General features: G+C 38.2%; 1 protein-coding gene across 1 annotated transcript in view; it reads left to right on the plus strand.

Annotated features, from left to right (window-relative positions):
• Positions 1 to 1968: 1968 nt before the first annotated feature.
• The window catches only part of LTK (leukocyte receptor tyrosine kinase), a 112420-nt gene continuing 100144 nt past the window's right edge, over positions 1969 to 14244 (plus strand). Inside the window, exon 1 of the mRNA XM_087722376.1 lies at positions 1969 to 2084. Coding sequence (XP_087578502.1) covers positions 2024 to 2084 — 61 coding nt within the window. The 5' untranslated portion in view covers positions 1969 to 2023. The remainder of the gene's footprint in view (positions 2085 to 14244) is intronic.

Below are 14244 nucleotides of genomic sequence, written 5' to 3' on the forward strand. Positions count from 1 at the left end.
CAAAGGAACTCTTTTCCAAATACTTGCATTTCCTTTTTCACTTCCACTGGAGAACATTGTAAAGATTAGGGTTGAATTTCTGAGATTAATCTATTCAGCCAATTCCAACTGGGTCTTTATCAAGGTGGGATCTATGTAGTAAAAGGTTTAGTGATGTTTTCAGAGGCTAAATCCCGATGCAGACACATCTATAACTCAGTGGTGGCTTTTGCACATGTGCCTGCGTGCGACACTTCTGCACATTCGTAGAAGCTTCTGTGCATGCAGAGAAGCATCTGGATGGGTAGGTGGAGCCTCCCGCCACTGCGACTACTGTTTCCCCCGATCCGGGCCAAACCAGGAGCAAGCCACTATAACTGTTGACCTATAAGTATTTAAAAATAAAGATATGAAATAGCCTTTTCTGGAAGGAGACAGAAATTTAAACCTTCCCTTGGTTTCCCAAAGGCAAAAACCAAATCTACAGTATGTAACATATGAAATTGTTCAAACCTTCCATCTGTTTCTGTGTTATAATGTTGGAAGAAATGTCCATCTGGGTTCAGTTCCAAGTGGGGAGAAAGACACTGGAAACATGGAGGCTTATTGGAAGGATGGTTTAATGGTGAACAGGGCCACATGGGTTTGAAGTCCTGAGTAGCTGGCCACATGGAGTGGAAAGTGAGTGTTATTTATACCCTCTCTTGGGCTTTGAACTTGAGCTTCCTGTTCCTGTGGCAAGGGTATATATCCTATTGGTTGCAGACTCCCATGTGGAGTCATGTTTGTCAGAATCAAGCTTGGTTGAACCTTGCTGGGTGATGTAATGAAGGAATTTGGTTGTGCCATGTGGTGAGCTCTGCTAATAGATAATCCCATTATGTCCTGGAGAGTCATGCCTTAATCACATCATCCTGGAGCTGAGGTCTTTTGTTTTGTATATAGGCTGGCCCAGTTCTCAACCAAATACCTGCTAGGGGCAGGGAGCTGGGGCTGAGATTCTGTCTCCAAGAGTATGTTTCTCAATTTCTCATCCAGAGAAATATAATATTCTGCCTTTTTAATATTTCCAAAAATAATTCATTCTTCCAGGAGGGGTGGGTGCTAACTTTCTTCGATAGTAATAGCACCAAATGCAATATATGTATTTAGAAACATCCGTTTATATCAGGGAAACATAAAGTTATAAAAATGTGCTTTGGCAGGAAATGTAGTCATTAAAACTTTCATCTGTCCAAATATTTCAAATTGGAAATATTCCAATTTCCTTACTGTATTTATACTGCTTCAGGGAACAAAATAAGATGAATTTACTTTATTTCAATTTGCACCTTATTATAACCAACCTGATTGGTGACTTAGTGGCTAAGATGCTGAGCTTGTCGACCAGGAAGGTCGGCAGTTTGGCAGCTTGAATCCCTAGTGCTGCATAATGGAGTGAGCTCCCGTTACTTGGCTCAGCTTCTGACAACCTAGCAGTTCGAAAGCATGTAAAAATGCAAGTAGAAAAGTAGGGACCACCTTTGGTGGGAAGGTAACAGCATTCCATGAGCATTCGTCATTTAGACATGCCAGCCACATGACCACGGAGACATCTTTGGACAACGCTGGCTCTTCGGCTTTGAAACGGAGATGAGCACCACCCCCTAGAATCGGGAACAACTAGCACATGTGTGCAAGGGGAACCTTTACTTTTATTTCAATTTGCACCTTATTATAACCAACCTGAGACATTCATCTAGGTAGTTACAGAAAAAAATTAGATGCAAAATGATCAAAATCACCACTCCAGGCAAATGTCAATGATTATATGTAAGTATAGTCAAATGGGGCAGGGTGGGGTAATTGTTTTCAACAGTCTTGCTCTTCACTTGCTGAAAGAAGTGTAAGGTAATGAAACCATGAGGGCTTTAGGACCCATGAGAGTCTGCCAAAGCAGGAGGTGGAATGCTATAAGCCAGCAAGAGTCCAAGTGTTAACATCAGAGCGTTTGTAGAACCTTAAAGAGAAGGGTTGATGCACAAGCGAAGCAGAGAGCAAAGTCATGGATTGCTTCCTACATCTGATTTTCTACTTTCAGCTGGTGCTCTCTGTCACTACGCTAGGTAAGACAATTGGCTGTGCAGGGACATGTTACCCTTTTGGGTGTGGAGTTTCTTCCTGGTGACTTTGTTTCATCTTACCTTTTGAGATTTGAAAAAGAAGGAAAAGGGGGAGAAAAGAAAAGAGAAAATATTTAGGCAATAGAGATGCTGACTGAGAGGTTAGCTGGTAAATATTGCAATGAGATGTAAGGGTAAGGGAAGGGAGGATATGCTGAGTCTTGGGTTATCAAGAGAGGAAAGCAACTCTAACTTGTACCTGGCAATTCCGAACGGGGTGGGGGGAGATAATCGAGCCCTAGGTAAGCCTTGAATGGAGAGTCTTTTAGCTATTTCTGAGAGGAATAACAGATTGCAGGGAAGAATTCATTGAAAGAGTCTAATCGGAGAAAGCTGGTGAGGGGTCTTCTGGCATGAGTGTCTGTATAGAGAGAGGGGGGAAAAGAGCAAAACTTTGGTAAAATGACTTGGATGCGGGGAAAGGTTGTTGCGATATCAGCAGAAGGATAGTGGCATCTGGTGGATGAGGAGAAAAGCTTTGTTAAGTATCGGGAGGGAAAAGAGGGTGATAGCCACCCGGGGGAAGGTATATAAGAGGGAGTATCAAATAGAAACTCTACTCAGCTTTGTTCACTATTGTCGGGTTTTATTCTGATCCTCACCAGGAGAGATTCCATTTAAATATGATGGATTGGATAACTAAGAGAGGGGACAGGGTTGGAAGCGTGGAAATAAAACAAAACATTGCAATTTGAAAGATGGCTATGAGGTATAAAAAATAAGTTAATTATTATTTTATGTATTACATTTTTTTCTCTCTACTTTTTAGGTAAGGAGCCTCCCAGAACAGTTTATAACTTTTAAAAACAATCTATTGTAAACCCTTAATATTGTAAGGGGAGGCTTTAAAAGATAGAATTTTGTTACAATATTGTGTATTTTACAATAGCCACCAGCCATCCTAAGGAAACCAAAATTGATTATCCAAATACTGGAGCTTCAGCAGTTTGCATTGTAAGATTATAAATGCCTTTGGGTAGAGAGACTTGCTGATAGAATTTTTTTTAAATTCATATTTTAGCTATTTTTTTCTTGCTCTTTTATTTGTCACTGAAGCTGATTTTTTATAAAATGAGGAGAGAACAGTGTAAATATTTTTAGGAACAATTTATTTTGTGGGCATTCTTATGTATTGTTTCTGCCAAACAAATTAGTTATGTGTATGTGACACTATGATATTAATATTTTTATTGTGAGGGGAAAAATGATAAAAACTGCACATTGTAATTTGTTAATTTGGCATCTGGGGACCTTGATCTCCCCAATAATTAAAACTCAACTAATCTCCCGAATCATACAATTCTAAGCAAGCTATCGTTTCAACAGAAGAAAATATATAGCTCAAGGTTGAAGTGTGGAGTTCTTGATGCTCTCTGAGCTTGGTTGTTTCTTTGTTGGTTGTAAACTCCCCCCCCCTTTCTCTTAAGGATGCTATTTCATTCTTTCAATGGCCACAGAGGTTTGCCTGTGAAATCTGTTCCTTTCTAAACTGTATGTGGCTGCCTAGTTGGTGTAAATGCATCCAACATGGGTAAGAAGTGTTGAATCTTCCATTTCCTTGCAATTTCCCCAGGCTTCACTTTGTCTTTTTAAAATATTAATATGTTAAATGTGGAAAGCAGAAAGGAGCACCCAGTAAGGAAAGGAATGGTCCTTTTTAAACTAATTCTTTTAGACTTGGCAGGAATGGAAGCTGCTACCTAGAAATTACAGATTGTACTTTTGGGTGTAAACTTTCATTTATAAAACCAAGTATTAAAGCCAGTTTCTCGTTTATATGATGAACAAAACAAGGCTTGGATCTCTGAGAGGAAGTCTTCTGAAACAATAAAATCAGGAGAAAATGAAGGAATAATTAGAATATTAAAAAAAGTCAGAGAAAGAATGTAATACTGTCGTTGCCTCTCTATTTGCAAAGTCCATCAAGCAAAATTTGGAAACGTGCATTGTATGTTCTAATTCATACTCTTCAGCACTTTTATAGTTGAAAGTAGAGGACTTCCGGCAAAGAATGGCAGATTGAAGATAGCTCCATGTAAAATTGAGTAATTGTGGCTAGGAACTGAAGAATAGATTGGCTCCTTCAACCTTCTCTGGAAAGTAGAGATGTGAGATTGCCGGAGATGTGTTGTGCTCCAAACAATTGCTCCTTCCAAGGAGACGGCAAGGCAGCAGTCTTTAAAGGATGGAAGAACTGGGAGATATGGGGATTTGCCAACCTTGCTCCAGCTACAATCAGAGCCTTCCACAGGACAATTAAGTTCACCCATTAATTGCTTTAAAGAAGTTAGACAACTTCAAAATGACAAGGCTGGAACCACTGGGTATTTCTTTCAATCCTTAATGTAAGAAAATGAAATGGTATCTTTAGAAATTTGTAATAAACAAGAAACAGCAAGAGTTTGGCCATAGAAAGTTTTAAACATGCTCAGAACTCAGAAAGTATTGTACTATTTTATTTTGAACTATTAAGATTTTGAAAATAATTTTAAAGAATAAATGGATTTTCATGTGATATAAATTATTTAGATATTGAAGACATAGCAAGATAAGCAACCTCTAATGATTTTCAGAGGCATTCTTGAGGAATGAGTCAATATGGTCAGCTGTATTGTATTTTCTTAGAAACAGCCTGTTGCCAGAAAAACAAGATATGCAACAAAGTCTATCTGACAACAAGGTGAACAAGAATTTGTCATTAGATTAAAAATCGGATGGAGCTTTAAACATTAAGAAGGACATAAAAATGACAATCCCAGAGAGCAATTGGCATAAATTCTTCTTGGAAAGGAAGCTTTTTAAAGTTTTGAAGAAATTCAAGCAAGGATCATAATCATCTGAATGGATTAAAGAGAAAGATTGCTATGCATAAAAAGGAACACAAAGTCAGTTTATTTGATCAGAGTTAAATGGATTTTTTTTTGTTTTGGATAGTTTTCTTTGGATGTGCTGACCTCTAGAATAGAAAAAAAGTTGTGTATTAGATTTGCTTACCGTTAACATGGTGTTTAAGACTCCCCCCCCCTACAGTTACTCTATGTATACTAATTGGATAGCATTTAAGTTGGTGCTGTATGTGATTGTACTTTCACTTAAGGTAAAGGATTCTTATGAGTTTGTTTTCTGTAGAGGAAAAATTGTCCCAGTTTGCTATGTTAAATTTCACCCTTTAGTCATACTAGGATATTAGGACCATTTTTGCCCTTTAATTGTAAATTTGCTTACAGTTAGAAGTTGAGATGTGGTATGATGAGTTGTTTGTTAGTATTATTTTAGGACTCTGGACTTTTTGCTATCATCTGGCGAACATTATGTATTAGATTTGCCTATAGTTAAGTGTTGAGTTGTGGGGTGAAGAGTTTTATATCTGCTAATTAAGAAGTGTGAGATGGTGTGTCAGTCCTCCCAGGTAAACCAGACAGAAGATACACTTAGATGAGCCAAATCTATATCTGTAGATTTCTAATCTACATCTGATTAAAAGAATCTTGAAAGTCTGAAGACACAAACTTTCCACTGCCACTTTTAACCATCTGATCAATTAGTCTTTCCTAAGCTGCTTTCCCTGATTGTTAAGTCATTGGGGGAAACCCCCCTCGCTTGCCTGATTGTTTCCTAGGCAGCATTTCTTTCGCTTATCCCCCAAAGTCATTCACACCTTCCGTTACATAGTGAAATTGTTTACAATTGTGATGAAGGTTGAAAGTCAATTTTTAGGTGTTTTTCTTTTTCTATTTTTTATTTTTTTGCAGTTTTTTATTCCTTTTTCAGTTTGAATTGTCTTTTACTGTTAAACAAAAGTTTGATTTTTTTTAAAAAAGTGGAAAGAGAAGAATGTTTATAACTATTATACTTTTTTAAAATGTTGAATTTCCCTTTATTACAAATGTCAGAACAAACCCTTCCTTCCTTGCTCCCCTCCTCCCTCCCTCCCTCCCTCTTCCTTCCTTCTTCCCTTCCTCCCTTCTTCCTTCCTTCTTCCTTCCCTCCCTCCCTCCCTTCCTAGCATTTATGAATGCCATCACAATATTCTTGCTAGAGGTTAAAACTCTATCAGGAAAAAAACTTTGTCTTAATACATAAACCTGTAGATAATATCAATGCAATAAATCAAATGTATCTAAGCAATCACATGGTGATTTAACCTAGAGAACCTGTAAAAAAAAAGTGTCTGTGTGTGTGTGTGCGTTTGTGTGTGTAATTTTGAGGAACGAAATAGATAGTAAAGTCACTGAAACCAAAAGTAAGCAGGGTTTCCCACAAAGAATATGAACAGAAAAATAGCAAAGATAGGGTTAAAAAAACACAACCTCTCCTGTAAATATTTAAGGATCATAAGCTATGTAATTGCATTAATTTGCCCTAATTACAGAATTTGGCTTTCTTTCATACTTGGCAGGTGGCAACAACACTTGGCTGGTGTTGTATGAATATAGAAATTTTATCAACAAGATTGCATCTGGCTAAGATGTCACTGTCCTCCAATAATTATAGGCCATAGGCTAGACTGGGCAACTGATAAAACATTACTGAAAATGGCATTGGCAAAACCACTTCTATTGCCAAGAAACATCCATTGATTTTTTTAAAAAAATATACTTTTATCAGTAAAAAAGTATCAGCCTGAATCTGGTTTCTTTTTTGTCCTTCTTGTTGTTACCAACATATACTAAAGGAATAGTGGGGTTTAGAGCTTTGGTGGGGGAAAAGGAAATCAAATATACCTGCATAAAACAAAATATCACAAAAGAAAAAGAAGGGGAAGATGTCAAATTACATTTTAAAAAACACAGGAAGACCTTATAAATAGCACATGACAGGTTACATAAGTGATCCATCTCCAAAGCACAAAAGAAATTATAAAACAAAATCTAAAAAAGGTCAAGATGAATACTATTACTATTTAGAAATGGGATTCCTCTGTTTTTCATTGGTACATTTTGTCTTTGTAACACAGGCAGTTATCCCTTAACATCCACAAAACAAACTTTTACAAAGATGGTGGTTGTATCACTGTTTCTCAACCTCAGCCACGTTCTGGGAGTTGAAGTCCACGCATCTTCAAGTGGCCGAGGTTGAGAAACACTGCTATAGGCCATTGTGTCCTTGTCACTAAACTTCAAACTTTAACTGCATACCAGGGCAAACTCACAGTTTTCCCATATAAGAGGAACCTATGAGTATTATCCAGTGGTGGGATGCAGCCAGTTTGCACTTATTCGGGAGAACCGGTTGTTAACTTTCTAAGCAGTTCGGAGAACCAGTTGTTGGAAGAAATCTTACTTCATTTTTTCCACTTTACAGGGCTAATCCTGTAAAGAAGGCAGGAAGGAAACATTCTGGTGTTGCTTCTAGCCTAATTTTTATTGCCCTGCTTACAGAAACTGCCTCTCTGGTTAACTCTTATTACATTATAACAGCGAAGGTGAAGCACCCATCGATTGAGTGACATTGAGTTGGCCATGCCCACCCAGTCACATGACCACCAAGCCCCACCTACCCAGCTGGTCATTAGGGCAGAGAACCAGTTGATAAATTATTTGAATCCCACCACTGATATTACCCCATAGTTTAGACATTTGAGAATTGGGGGATGGATAACTATACTGTAGATCAGAGGTGTCAAACTCATGGCCCGTGGGCCAGATGCATCACCCCACACCCAGTTTAGCGAAGGGGGAAAAAGTTGTGATACGTAATGTGACATCAACGTGCCATTGCAAGTTTGACATCCCTGCTGTAGATTAATCAGACTGTCTGTGGATTTATGCTTATAAGAAGAGATATCTAAATAAATTTCTTGCCTTTATTTACTTATTAAACACAGTGAAAATGAGGATTTTAAAAATTAACCTACACATCTTTAGTCTTAACATAACTGAAAAAGTGTAAAAATCTCAGACCTGTGCTTCTATATTCATCAAATTACCACAAGCAATACTTGCCACTGAAAAGTAAATACCATATATTAATGGTTGTTGTAAGCATAAAAATCTCAGACCTGTGCTTCTATATTCATCAAATTACCACAAGCAATACTTGCCACTGAAAAGTAAATACCATATATTAATGGTTGTTGTAAGCATTGCTTCCTATTTATTACTGTACTGAATACAGAACCGGACCATCTCTATAAATTATACAATATATGTGCATATAGCAGAACCAGTTGGTGTGCATGGGTGAAAAAAGTCAGCATCACTATTACAGAGTATTTCTTTCTAAATAAGATAATCTACAGACAAGAAACATTCACAAGAGTTCAGATTCTGATTCTGATTATTTTGAAACCAGAGTTGAGAAGATTAGATCGGATTTCCAGCAGTGAAACAGCAACTTCAAAACCTTGCATAGTTCTTTGTCCTGAGATGAAACATTTGAGGAAAAACAAATATTCAAAACAAACAAATCTGTGCATATTTCCAAGATTTGTTTAGATTGCAGGATATAGCCTTTGTTACTCAGGAATGTGGGTTACATTGGCACAGAATTTTATTTACGCAGTATATGTAAGTTTATGGTGCAGTTATATATACACAATTGAAATTCTCCATAACCATGATATTAGGATAGAGATTTTGTATATCATACAGATACATGCTTGGTGGTTGTTGCAATTACCAAATATGCATTATACAGGTGTTTTATATATGTTATTATATAGATTGAGATTATGTTCGACGTGTGTTTGTGTGTGGGAAGTCAGGAATGAGGCCTCTAGGAATGGTTCATGCAGGGCAGACTTTGTCTAAACAAAGTTGCATGAACCAGATATCTACTGAACTGATGGCAAGTTCCATGACTCGATGGCTATGACTGTGTAGGCCTAGTTTTCACATAATGTTTGTTCCCTTGAAAACTAAAACAACTGAATGCTCTGATGTAGATAATAGCCTAGCTAAGCATTAGAAAACTGAAGTGCTTGCCATGTGAGTGCACTGACATTGCTCAAATGACAAATGTCTTCTGCATGTGGTCGCATGTTCAGGGTGAATATCTTTGTATGTGCATGAAGGTTTGGCTTATGCAGATGTCTTGTGTGAATGAGCTCTCAGATATCCATGAAAAGGAATGAATAGTAAAGGAAGAGAAATAGTGGCTTGGTAGACATTTAGTTTTCCATTGACCACATTTCAAGATACTTAATAGTCTTTCTCTAGATTCCAGTTGTGAAATATCCACAAATATTCTGCATGAAATATCTATTAAATAGGAAAAGAGTCCAGTTTATTTTTGTTTCCATTAATTCGATTTTATCTTATGTACATATCTTATGGACACAACTGGAGCTCCCAAATCTTAAGAGTCCACCTTCCAACTGAATCCCAGACTCTCCAAGAGAGAAGAGAGAACCCACCCCCCTCCAGAACTGCACATTTCTTTTCTGCCCAAGGTATTAATTCTAGTTACAAGTGCAGCAACAATGTATTATATTCAATATTGCATTTTATATCAAACAGTTGTTTCTTTCCAGGTTGTGGAAAGATTGTGAGAATACTGGGGGAATGACCAAGAGTTGATATAGATTTTCCCATAAGTGATGGATTTTTGTATCTCACAGTATCTATACTATATTTCTATGCATCCTGTTAAAGTGCTGTGGATATGAGAATCATTATCTCTAGCTAATGCCTGCTGCTCCTGTTAATTGCTCCTGAAACATTATCTCTTCTCTGCTAAGCATATACTCTGCCTGTTTGAGTTAGGCCAGGGTCAGCTTGCCATGGCAATATCAGGTAAGGGAGTAAGTTTTCTTAGAGATAAGGCAATTGTTTTACTTCCATTAACAAGCATAGCCTATCCATCCCAGCTCCCTTTGCAACTTCAAAAAAACTCCTAGATGGCACTGAATCTGAGAAGCAAATTTTCATTGGTACAGTTTTATGAAATAGAAAAAAAATCATTAAGAGAAAGAAAAGGCAAAGCTGCACTGCTTGAGTTTTGTGGAGCTACCTTTGCTTCTGCTTGTAAATCCATCTGTTTTATGTAGTATCTCAATCATTCTGAGATCAAAGAGAGGTTTCATTGACAACTCTTGGTTGGCCGGGTAAAGGGGTAAAGCCATAGGCCCAATGTTTCTAGCATGCAGGGAAATAGATAACGTTGCCTCAAAATAAAGCTGTTTCTGACTTTTATCTGGAAGAAATGACATTAAACTGAAAAGTGAAAATGCAGAAGGTTGAAAAACCAAGATGGTTGAAATTGTTGATATTTCATGGGCACAAATCTCCACTTACTCAAAGGCCTCTGGTCAATGCCAACTATCTGCCTTCTTAGACTTCCCCTGTACTTACTCAAGTTAAGATAGATCAAAATGCTCTTCATTTTCATTTTCTGTACTTCTGCTACATTATGGCCTTTTAACCAGTTTCTCTCTTTAATTATTATATCAAAGTGCTATCCAATGAAGCTGGCAAAATATACTATGCAGGATATGTGATACTATCCCCATTGCAAGTATTTGTTCTGTCACAACGAGGCCAATGAATAGGGCTAGCCTAACTAATTTCAGGCAGGATAAGTTAAGGAAAGTGATTGGTGGATTCCATAGTTCTTTCCCTCCCCTCCATTCCTCAGCATCATCTGCCAGCCCTCAACTGCTGCCCTTAACATGGGGTAGAACTGGGTTGGGCAACTATAGATGGATGCTTAAGTATAATCTTTATTGTCATTGTACTTAAATGCAACGAAATTGGTTAATAAAATTGTGGGTTTAGCCACCTTTCAAGTTCTTAAGCTAGCAATTGGCAAATTGAAACATGAGAAAACTCTCCATATGCTCCTGTAACTCAGACAGTCTAGTGCAAGGGTGGGTTCCTGCCATTTCTAACCTTTTCTATAGAAAAGGTTCCACAAATCTACAGTGCTGTTTAGAACTGGTTCCAGCTCCCTCCCACTGCCCATCCGCCCATCCGCCCATCCGCCCATCATCAAGATGAAGAGCGAGAGGAGGAATTCTGAAGTCCACAAGTCTTAAAGCTGTCAACTTTGAACACCCCTGGTTTTTTTTTCTAAAGGGTTAGGGGTGCAAGGGTCTTGTAACTTGACAGCATTAAGACTTGCGTGTTTCAAATGCCAGAGTTTCTGAGCCAACAAGCAAGAGCGTTGTTAAGTGAGTTTCACCACATTTTACGTTGGCCAAGCCCACCCAGTCACATGGCTGGCAAGCCACTCCCACAAAGCAGACCACACCTACAGAAGAGGTTCTAAAAAAATTTGAAACCCAGCACTGGTCTAGTGTCAGTATTTTGGAATACGGGTCTAGTGCCCTGCCTTGACTCATGCAGCAATTAAGCTTATTCCTAGAACAAGAGACACAACTATTTATTCCTTCTGACTTCTTATTTGGTCTACTATAACTCAAACCAAAAGAAATAGCCCCTGAAGCTTACTCAGAAGCATTAGCTTATACAACATGCAATTGCCTGTGTCTTAAAGGGAACACCCCAATATTGTAATATCAGATCAAAATTATGGGAACTGCAGTGGTTTCCAATAGGTTCAGGGTACAATTCCATTTTTCCTCTTTCCTATCATTTCCCCACAATTGCAGGACCCACATTTTTTTTCAATCCACCAAATATTAATTAGTTGTGACACAAATGGACTGACCAGCTTGTTGCCCAAGCCTGACATTTTGGACTGAGAAACAGTGACTGGCCAAAGGTCATCCAGCCAGCTTTAATGCCTAAGGCAGGACCAGAACTCACAGTCTCCTAGTTTCTAGCCTAGCTTAAAAACTACACCAAACTGGTTCACTCTGTGTACAGCTCAGTATGATTATAATAACTGATAAAGTTGCATATGGCTCACAGCTTGAGTGTCTGTGACATTATTTGCTCCAAGTAGAATTTATCTACCCAAGGAATGCTGGTAGAGAGACCATGTACAGTGGGAGGTGGTTTGAAGGGAACCTTCTCTATAGAGCTTCCCTGTTATGGTATCATCTACGCCCAGAATCAGAACAACTCCTCACAGTTAATGTTCAGAAAGCTTACGGCAGAGCGTCGCGCAGGCACTGTTCACTCCGTGCACGGAAGTGCCGAAGAGCTCAAATATAGGAAAGGACGGTGGGCGGGCAGGTGGGCCCTCGGGAGCACCATACTGGAATGGTGCCTGGTGCTCCCGGCAGGCACCGGTACGCCCGTACCGGGGCATACAACCTGCAACCCACCACTGATATCGTGTTTCCCCGAAAATAAGTGCTTGGCCTTGTTCTCGGTGAGATCTTAGTATTTTTGAGGTGCGGGATGCAGTGAGTGTGGTCACCTCATTTCTGCTGCTGTGTTCCAATATTTTTGGGAAGGGCTTATGTTAGCGTATGCGCTCAAAAGCCCGATTGGGGTTATTATCTGGGGAGGTCTTATTTTGGGGAAAACAGTGTGTGTGTTTGTATGTGTGTGTGTGTGTGTATCTGTTTATTGTTACATTATTTTTGCATATTGCTTAGATTCACTTGAGTGACATGGCAGAAAACAACTTAGAAATAATAGTTAACCATGAGAATCATAACCATTTTTAAACCAGACCCTTTCCTCTGTTGTTTTGACATTTTTCTTAAAGTAATTGTTTCATTAATGAATTTTTATTTTTAAATGTTACCCCATGAGCTGCTCTCATGGGGTAACTAACAGATTTTAGAAATTAATAAATACTTTTTAGGAACATGAGCAACTTTCAGGGCTTTCAAATAATGACATTACGTTATTGTTAAAAGTGTGACATAACAAATATTCTCAGAGAATTGGCCAAGTGCCTCTGATCACTAAACAAATCACATCATTTGTTTAATTCAGACAACCTTGCTTTCCTGATTTTGACATAATAGTTTAAAAAAAAGCAGTTCTGAACATCTACAGATCAAGAAAACCATTCCAGGTCAGAACCTCTGAGGGACAATTAAGGAAACATAAGAAAGAGATGAACTGTGAAGGGGGGAGGTTGGCAGGGAAGGTCATCACACTGCCTGAGGAACTTCTATTGAGGGGGCAACATTTACAAGTTTACATCTGCTCTCTGTCTGCATCTTTTGTATTCATCCATTTTTTTTCTTCTGTCAAAGTTTCACGTTATTTTCTGTAAAGAAATCTGCATTGGTTTTTTTGGTGCATATTTTCCCCTTAACAGAAACATTTTTATGCTCTGTTTTTGAGCCAAGAAATTATTCGAGATGGTATAAAACACCATCGTGTTCTTCACTTGACCTAACTCTCCCAGGATGTTTTTAGGCAGTGTCTTCTTGAGCTGTCAGAATTTTATGTGGACATTTTTAAGAGCGAGGTTAACTGCTTGTTTTCAGACAATGCTAACACTCTTTTACCCACACCCTACAAAAAACAATTGTGCCCGAGCATTCTCATCAGCTTTTTAAGCATATTTTTCTTCTTTTTCCCCATGTGGATGAATAGAAATAAGAGATGGGTTATAGTAGTTTTTTCACCCTTAACTCAACCACTGGTTTATAAACTATAACTATGGTTTATTACAATGTCTGATCTAAGCTTGTGGAAATAAACATAAAATTGGTCAGTAGGACTCTAACAGGCAACCTCTTTTGCTTAAAGGCCGAGTAGGAATTCTGAAGAAAATGGTTGCTACAGAGATATTTGTCCTCCAAAACTGGCCAAGAAATATGGAGGAGCAGAAGAAAAGATATTAAAATAAAGTCCTTCCTGTTTGAAGGACACTGATCCATCACCACTGTGATTGGGAAAAAAACATTGTTGTCAACTCTGGAGATATATTGTACTTCAAGCTACTGTATTTAGTTTCATATTGGGTTTGTATGTTTGGATGCTTTCCCCAAGTTTTAAAAACATATTTTGTGTGTAGGTGATAAAAATGTAATCTGTACCTTCAAGTGATAATTTGTGACATGGATGGTGAGGACCAAACTCTTTTGGGCATCACCAAAATCACTTGACCTCAATTCACAGCAAAGCGGAACAATAAATAGGGGGTGGAATTTATATTTTGGCTGGTTGAATTTGACTTAAAAGTTCATGCCCTAATTATTTCTCAGGGCAAAAAAGCATGATGACATAAATACAGTTTCAAGCACTTACAGAGAGTTCAAGTCCTTTCAGGTAATATAATCCCTTTT

Source organism: Thamnophis sirtalis, unplaced genomic scaffold, assembly GCF_051295495.1.
Source record: "Thamnophis sirtalis isolate CommonGarterSnake01/CBP01778 unplaced genomic scaffold, rThaSir2_p1.2 scaffold_1, whole genome shotgun sequence".
In the NCBI taxonomy this organism is placed as follows: domain Eukaryota; kingdom Metazoa; phylum Chordata; class Lepidosauria; order Squamata; family Natricidae; genus Thamnophis; species Thamnophis sirtalis.